This window comes from Salvelinus sp. IW2-2015, unplaced genomic scaffold, assembly GCF_002910315.2.
Source record: "Salvelinus sp. IW2-2015 unplaced genomic scaffold, ASM291031v2 Un_scaffold2901, whole genome shotgun sequence".
NCBI classification, from domain to species: Eukaryota; Metazoa; Chordata; class Actinopteri; order Salmoniformes; family Salmonidae; genus Salvelinus; species Salvelinus sp. IW2-2015.
In genome coordinates, this window is record NW_019944199.1 from 19189 (window position 1) to 28156 (window position 8968).

An 8968-nucleotide genomic window follows, 5' to 3' on the forward strand; every position below is an offset into this window, starting at 1 on the left:
GGACAACCTTGGGAAGTATAGGCAATAGCAAGACCACCCCCAATAAAGGAGTGGTTTCTGCAGGTGGTGACCACAGATCCACGTCTCAGTTTCCTATGCTTCCTGGCTGATGTTTTGGTCACTTTTGAATGCTTGCGGTGCTTTCACTTCTAGTGGTAGCATGAGACGGAGTCTACAACACCACACAAGTGGCTCAGGTAGCTGCAGCTCATCCAGGATGGCACATCAATGCGAGCTGTGGCAAGAAGGTTTTGCTGTGTCTGTCAGCAGAGTGTCCAGAGCATGGAGGCGCTACAGGAGACAGGCCAGTACATCAGGAGACGTGGAGGGAGGCCGTAGGAGGGCAACAACCCAGTAGCGGAACCGCTACCTCCGCCTTTGTGCAAGGAGGAGCACTGCCAAGAGCCCTGCAAAAATGACCTCACAGCAGCCCAAATGTGCATGTGTCCTGCTCAAACGGTTTAGAAAACAGACTCCATGAGGGTGGTATGAGGGCACGACATCCACAGGTGGGGGTTGTGCTTACAGCCCAACACCGTCAGACACCATGCAGAGGACGTTTGGCATTTTCCTGAGAACACCAAGATTGGCAAAGTGCCATCTGGCGCCCCTGTGCTCTCTCACAGATGAAGCAGGTTCACACTGAGGCACGGTGACAGACGTGACACGAGTCTGGAGAACGCCGTGGAGAACGTTCTGCTGCCTGCACCATCCTCCAGCATGACCGGTTTGGCGGGGGGTCCAAGTCCATGGTGGTGGCGAAGCGGTGGCCATTCTTAAATGGCCGGGAGCCGCACATTGTCTATGCATTTGAATAACAGCATGTGAAATTTATTGTCAATCAGTGTTGCTTCCTAAGTGGACAGTTTGATTTCACAGAAGTGTGATTGACTTGGAGTTACATTGTGTTGTTTAAGTGTTCCCTTTATTTTTTTTGAGCAGTGTATTATTAAGTGCTGTCATGGTAACAGGCGTTCTATTATAAAAGCTGTCATGGTAACAGGCGTTCTATTATAAAGGCTGTCATGGTAACAGGCGTTCTATTATAAAGGCTGTCATGGTAACAGGCTTTCTATCATAAAGGCTGTCATGGTAACAGGCGTTCTATTATAAAGGCTGTCATGGTAACAGGCGTTCTATCATAAAGGCTGTCATGGTAACAGGCGTTCTATCATAAAGGCTGTCATGGTAACAGGCGTTCTATNATAAAGGCTGTCATGGTAACAGGCGTTCTATCATAAAGGCTGTCATGGTAACAGGCGTTCTATCATAAAGGCTGTCATGGTAACAGGCGTTCTATCATAAAGGCTGTCATGGCTAACTGCAATATTATTGTATTGTTTTTTCTCAAGACGAGTGTCAATTTCAGTAAAGTCTCGGCAACAAATAACTTTGGATTGCTTTCTTACATTTTTTAGCTGTGAGTTAGGTTCACATTAACCACTTTTTATTTTATACACAGAGACTGATCATGAGGATCATATTCTTTGTTGTTTATTTAGTTAAAACCTGCATTTCCCCCTAGCAGGGATTTTATGCATGTTTCAGTGCAACAAAAAAAAAAGTGTCACCTTTACGGTCCCTTTCCAGTTTGCATCCCTGAACAATAGACACACATAGTGTGCTTAAACTAATAACACATAAATTATTGTATTTTTTCTTGTCTATATTGAATACATAATTTAAACACTCACAGTGTAGGTTGGAAAAAGGATGTGAACCCCTAGGCTAATGACTTCTCCAAAAGCTAATTGGAGTCAGGGGTCAGCTAACCTGGCGTCCAATCAATGAGACGAGATTGGAGATGTTGGTTAGAGCTGCTTTGCCCTATAAAAAACACTCACAAAATGTGAGTTTTCTATTCACAAGAAGCATTGCTTGATGTGAACCATACCTCGAAAAAAAGAGATCTCAGAAGACCCAAGATAAAGAATTGTTGACTTGCATAAAGCTGGAAAGGGTTACAAAAGTATCTCTAAAAGCCTTGATGTTCATCAGTCCACGGTAAGACAAATTGTCTATAAATGGAGAACGTTCAGCACTGTTGCTACTCTCCCTAGGAGTGGCCGTCCTGCAAAGATGACTGCAAGAACACAGTGCAGAGTGCTCAAGGAGGTTAAGAAGAATCCTAGAGTGTCAGCGAAAGACTTACATAAATCTCTGGAACATGCTAACATCTCTGTTAACGAGTCTACAATACGTAAAACACTAAACAAGAATGGTGTTCATGGGAGGACACCACGAAAGAAGCCACTGCTGTCCAAAAAAAAACATTGCTGCACATCTGAAGTTTGCAAAAGTGAACCTGGATGTTCCACAGCGCTACTGGCAAAATATTCTATGGACAGATGTAACTGCAGTTGAGTTGTTTGGAAGGAACACACAACACTATGTGTGGAGAAAAAAAAGACACAGCACACCAACATCAAAACCTCCCGACTGTAAAGTATGTTTGAGGGAGCATCATGGTTTGTGGCCGCTTTGCTGCCTCAGTGCCTGGACAGCTTGCTATCATCGACGGAAAAATGAATTCCCAAGTTTATCAAGACATTTTACAAGAGTAATGTAAGGCTGTCTGTCCGCCAATTGAAGCTCAACAGAAGTTAGGTGATGCAACAGGACAACAACCCAAAACACACAAGTAAATCAACAACAGAATGGCTTCAACAGAAGAAAATACGCCTTCTGGAGTGGCCCAGTCCTGACCTCAACCCGATTGAGATGCTGTGGCATGACCTCAAGAGAGCAGTTCACACCAGACATCCCAAGAATATTGCTGAACTGAAACAGTTTTGTAAAGAAGAATGGTCCAAAATTCCTCCTGACCGTTATGCAGGTCTGATCCGAAACTACAGAAAAGTTTGGTTGAGGTTATTGCTGCCAAAGTAGGGTCAACCAGTTATTAAATGGTTCACATACTTTTCCCACCCTGCACTGTGAATGTGTGTTCAATAAAGACATGAAAACATATAATTGTTGTGTGTTATTAGTTTAAGCAGACTGTGTTTGTCTATTGTTGTGACTTAGATGAAGATCAGATCAAGTGTCATGACCAATTTATGCAGAAATCCAGGTAATTCCAAAGGGTTCACATACTTTTTCTTGCCACTGTACGTCTAATTAAACTTGAAACTTGAAGTGATCCATACATAGAGTGCATTTGGAAAGTATTCAGATCCCTTTTCCACATTTTGTTACGTTACAGCCTTATTCTAAAATGGATGAAATTATTTTTTCATCTCATCAATCTACACACAATACCCCATAAGGACAAAGCGTAAACAGGTTTTTAGAAATGTTGGAAATGTATTACAAATAAAAAACAGAAATAACTTATTTTCATAAGTATTCAGACCCTTTGCTATTAAACTCGAAATTGAGCTCAGGTGCATCCTGTTTCCATTGATCATCCTTGAGATGTTTCTACAACTTGATTGGAGTCCACCTGTGGTAAATTCAATTGATTGGACATGATTTGGAAAGGCACACACCTGTCTATATAAGATCTCACAGTTGACAGTGCATGTCAGAGCAAAAACTAAGCCATGAGGTGGAAGGAATTGTCCATAGAGCGCCGAGACAGGATTGTGTCAAGGCACAGATATGGGGAAGGTTACGAAAAAATGTCTACAGCATTGAAGGTCCCCAAGAACACAGTGTCCTCCATCATTCTTAAATTGAAGAAGTTTGGGACCACCAGGACTCTTCATAGAGCAGGCAAACTGAGCAATCTGGGGAGAAGGGCCTTGGTCAGGGAGGTGACCAAGAACCCAATGGTCACTCTGTGGAGATGGGAGAACCTTCCAGAAGTACACCCATCTCTGCAGCACTCCACCAATCAGGCCTTTATGGTAGTGGCCAGACGGAAGCCACTCCTCAGTAAAAGGCACATGACAGCCTGCTTGGAGTTTGCCAAAAGGCACCTAAATGACTCAGACCATGAGAAAAAAGATTCTATGGTGTGATGAAACCAAGAACTCTTTGGCCTGAATGCCAAGGGTCACGTCTGGAGGAAACCTGGCACCATCCCTACAGTGAAGCATGGTGTTGGCAGCATCATGCTGTGGGGATGTTTTTCAGTGGCAGGGACTGGGAGACTAGTCAGGATCGATGGAAAGATGAACGGAGCAAAGTACAGAGAGATCCTTGACGAAAACCTGCTCCAGAGCGCTCAGGACCTGAGACTGGGGCAAAGGTTCACCTTCCAAAAGGACAACGACGCTAAGCACAGCCAAGACAACGTAGGAGTGGCTTTGGGATAAGTCTCTGAATGTCCTTGAGTGGCCCAGCCAGAGCCCTGAATTGAACCCAGAGCGACGCTCCCCATCCAACCTGACAGAGCTTGAGAGGATCTGCAGAGAAGAATGGGAGAAACTCCCCAACTACAGGTGTGCCAAGCTTGTAGCGTCAGAACCTAGAAGACTCAAGGTGGTAATCACTGCCAAATGTGGTGCGATAGTTCCATCTGTACCACTGACTTATTCTGGCTTTAATTCCCGTTTGTTGTTTAATTCATCTAAACTAAAAATCTAAGTTAAAGAATATGACTAAATCAGAATCAAACTGTATTTATAGTTTGAATTTATGTTATTCTATACCTTAGATTTTTGGTTGAGATTTTAAATCCAACATATTATTAATTTGTAGACTAACTAGAATTATGGCACAGATAGAACTATCCAAACAGGAGATAAATCTCAGTCTAATGTTGATTTTTGGTTGTGTTGACAACCAAACACAATTCAATATTACTTTTGAAATACAAAAAATTGCCTATTAACATGTTAACAAATTAGATGTTGGAGTCATGTCTCCAACTCGCCCAAAAATAAAAGTTAAAGAATGGGATTAAGTCGGTGGATCAAATGGAACTATCCAAGCAGTAGATATATAGGTTGTAATCTCAATGAACAACGTCAGTTATCCACGCTAAAATGACGTAGTGTGCCCAGTGGGTAGTTTCTGATCCACCTGGATCACTGATGGACCAGTCACATTTATTTAATGAAATTAAGAAGTGGTGGGAGGGTAGAACATCTTCATTGGGGAAGTTGTCTCACAGAGGTACGCTGGACTCATTTAGGTGGTGGAACTCAATTAGGATTTGTGACATTAGAGAAGTGATATGAGACAAGGAGTCCCAGAGAGAGAGACTACATCTTCTAGTGTTAATGATGTTCTCACTGTCTTCCATCTACTCTACATGTTTACAGAGGAATTCAGCAGGAAGCTAGGTATGTAGTGTCTTCAGATCATTACTTTGTTAGAATTATGTCAACAATTTTATGTTTCAATTTGTTCGGAGAACATTAAAGATGTTCCTTCTGATGTTAGATTAGTGGTATGAGACAAGAGCCGGGATTCATTTCAAGGCGCATTATAACACAGCACACTATAACAGACTTTTAAATGTATTTTACGCTTGAGTCGACATGTGCAGTGTTTACCATGAATGCGATCTCCATGAATGCCGGTGGAAAATGCCTTTAAAAAGTGCATTGTCCATCGCAGTGCTCGCAGTGCTAGCTGCGCCACCAGAGTCTCTGGGTTCGCGCCCAGGCTCTGTCGCAGCCGGCCGCGACCGGGAGGTCCGTGGGGCGACGCACAATTGGCATAGCGTCGTCCGGGTTAGGGAGGGTTTGACCGTTAGGGATATCCTTGTCTCATTGCGCTCCAGCGACTCCTGTGGCGGGCCAGGACGCATTGCGCCGCTAAACCAAAGGGAAACGAGCCAAGGTACACAGGCACCACAAATTGTTTCCTCCGCACACACTTAGGTTGCGCGAAACTGCTTCCCGAGAGTTGGAGGCCGCATCGGTAAGTGTAAGACCGGAAGCATAGTGCGAGCCTTGGTTCGGAGTTTTGGCTTCGGAGGACGCCATGGCTTTGTCACCTCGGTCTCTCTCCCAGCAGCCCGGTACGGGAGATGTGTAGCGGATGAGACCAAGATAGTAATTGACTAAGACGGAATTGCATACCAACGAAAATTAGGGAGAGAAAGGGGGGAAATAACTACAAATAATAAAAATAAATTAAAAAAAGTGCATTAGTCAGGCTGATGTAAAGGTGGCCTTCGCAGTAAATATCTGCACACTTGCATTAAGAATCCTCTGAACACAAAGGAAGTCCCAGAGAGAGCACTACAATCTTCTATGTGTGTCATAGTTTAATGAGTTCTCATCTGTCTTATCAACATCTACTCAATACATGCTTTACAGAAGATCTTCCATTGTTGAAGCTAAGTAAGTAGTAAAGTCTTCAGATCAACCTCACTGTTCGGTTTTCTTTTTTTTCTTTTATACAGTAATGAACTTTATTCCTAAAACAAAAACCCGGACGATTGCCTGTGGAATATGTCCAATTGTGCGCCGCCATTGGACTCCCCATCTCGACAAGGCCACTAGGATTGATCACAGCACAAGAACCTATATTGTTCACACATTCCTATGTTAAAAGCCAAAATGTTTTTCTAACATTGTAACTTTCTACTGTGAAGTAGAACCACATCATGTGTTACATCATATTAAATGCAGATTCCCGTGACTATTGATATGTTATGAGTTGGATACATACACTTTGTATAACTAGAACAAGGATCTCAGAGCAGAGCAACTGGCTACACTGACATAGTGTGTCAAGATTAGATGATAGTGTCTCAACCGTGTCTTACCATCATACATCTAGACATATAATACGTATGTCCTCAGGCAAGGCAGTTGGGTACAGTAGTGTCTTCAGATCATCACTTTACTCAACATTATAGATAAAAACAATGTCTCTTCATATAGATGTTAACTTCTAGTTGAAAGTAGAAAAACACATCATGATTGTGCACTATTAATGATTTCCCTGACTTCTATCATCTGATAGTTGGAACAATGATATCACAATCAAATATATTCTTAAAGCCCTTCGTACATAACAGCTGATATATCTCAAAAGTGCTGTACACGAAAACCACAGCCTAAAACCCAAACAGCAAGCCAATGCAGGTGTAGAAGCATGGTGGCTGAGGAAAAACTCCTAGAAAGGCCAAAACCTAGGAAAAAACCTAGAGAGGAACCCGGCTATGAGGGGATGGCCAGTCCTCTTCTGCGCGTGCCGGGTGGAGATTATAACAGAACATGGCCAAGATGCTCAAATGTCATAAAATGACCCAGCAATGGTCAAATAATAAAAATCACAAGTAGTTGTCGAGCGTGCAACAAGTCAGCACCTCAGGAGTAAATGTCAGTTGGCTTTTACTAGAACCGATCATTAGAGTATCTCTACCGCTCCTGTGTCCTACTAGAAGTTGAAAACAGCAGGTCTGGACCAGGTAAGACACATCCTGAACAGGTCAGGGTTCCATAGCCGCAGGCAGAACAGTTGAAACTGGAGCAAGCAGCATGGCCAGGTGGACTGGGGACAGCAAGGAGTTATCCATGCCAGAGTCAATCCTGAAGCATGGTCCTATGGCTCAGGATCCTCTGAGAAGAGAAAGAAAGAAAAGAAAGAGAGAAAGAGAGAATTAGAGAGACGCATACTTAAAATTCACACAGGACACCGGAAAAGACATAACAATAATAATACACAACTGACCCTAGACCCCCGACACATAACTACTCGCATAAATAATCTGAGGCATGAGGACAAGGAGTCCACGACGAAGAGACTCACCATCTCCTCTAGGATGTTCACCTGTTTAATGAATGTACTCACGTGATCTTACCATCTATTCTACATGTTTACATATGTCCTCAGAAGGAGCTATGAGAGTAAGTACCCCAGTTCTCGCTTCAGACTCATCACATAATTACTAACATTATAATAAACAATGTCTCTCATATCAGATTACACTTCCTATGAGGTAGAAACACAATCATGTTGTTCACATAATGTTCCCTGACTATTATCTTGATGTTGAACACATTGATATGAGTCAAGGAGTCCCAGAGAGAGACTACATCTACTAGTGTTCATGTTAATGATGTTCTCACTGTCTTCCATCTACTCTGCATGTTTACAGATGAAATCAGGGAGGAGAAGGGTAAGTAGTGTCTTCAGATCATCACTTTACTAAAATTATGTAAACCATTTTATGTTTGTTTTTGCATTTGATCTCAACTGCAATCCAGGTCATTTGGTTCTGGTATTAGATGAAGCACAGGGATATTAACATTAATCTGTTCTATAAATAAACATCATATCTGACATTGTATTCCCATTTGAACTTTGCTGTGCTTTAAATTCGTTGAAAGCGTAGTGATAGACATTTGCGTGACAACCAAAAATCAAACATTGTTTTTCCACAGGAATTTGGTTGAGCTTTTAGATGGTTGAAAACATAGTGATAACACGTTAGAAATTCAACTAACTTTTGGCTGTATTTTTGAGTGGGTGAATATAGGTTGTAATCTCATTGATCAACGTCTCAACCCAGTATTACCCAGTTATCCACGTTGAAATGATATAGTTTGCCCAGAGGGTAGTTTCTGATACACCTGGATCACTGATGGACCAGTCACATTTATTTAATGAAATTAAGAGGTGGTGGTAGGTAGAATATCTTCAGTGGAGAAGTTGTCTCACAGAGGTACGCTGGAATAATTTAGGTGTGTGGAACTTAATTAGGATTTGTGACATTAGTGAAGTGATATGAGACAAGGAGTCCCAGAGAGAGAGACTACATCTACTAGTGTTCATGTTAATGATGTTCCCACTGTCTTCCATCTACTCTACATGTTTACAGATGTCCTCACTGAGAGGCTAGGTAAGTCGTGTCTTCAGATCATGACTTTGATAACATTATTAGAACCACAAAAGTTACATTTTCTCTAATTTACAGACTTTAGGTAGGATTTTTTTTAAAGAAGGTTATTTTGAGCACATGTAAGATGTTCCTTCTGATGTTGGAACATTGATATGAGACAAGGAGTCCCAGAGAGAGACTACATCTACTAGTGTTCATGTTAATGATGTTCTCACT

The 8968-nt window shown here is 42.1% G+C and overlaps 1 protein-coding gene across 1 annotated transcript in view; it reads left to right on the forward strand.

Moving 5' to 3' along the window:
* Window positions 1-5715, forward strand: part of LOC112074956 (butyrophilin subfamily 2 member A1-like) — a 9269-nt gene extending 3554 nt beyond the window's left edge. Inside the window, exons 4-5 of the mRNA XM_024142025.2 lie at window positions 5214-5234; window positions 5678-5715. Of these exons, the coding sequence (XP_023997793.2) occupies window positions 5214-5234; window positions 5678-5715 (59 nt within the window). The remainder of the gene's footprint in view (window positions 1-5213; window positions 5235-5677) is intronic.
* The last annotated feature ends 3253 nt before the right edge of the window (window positions 5716-8968 follow it).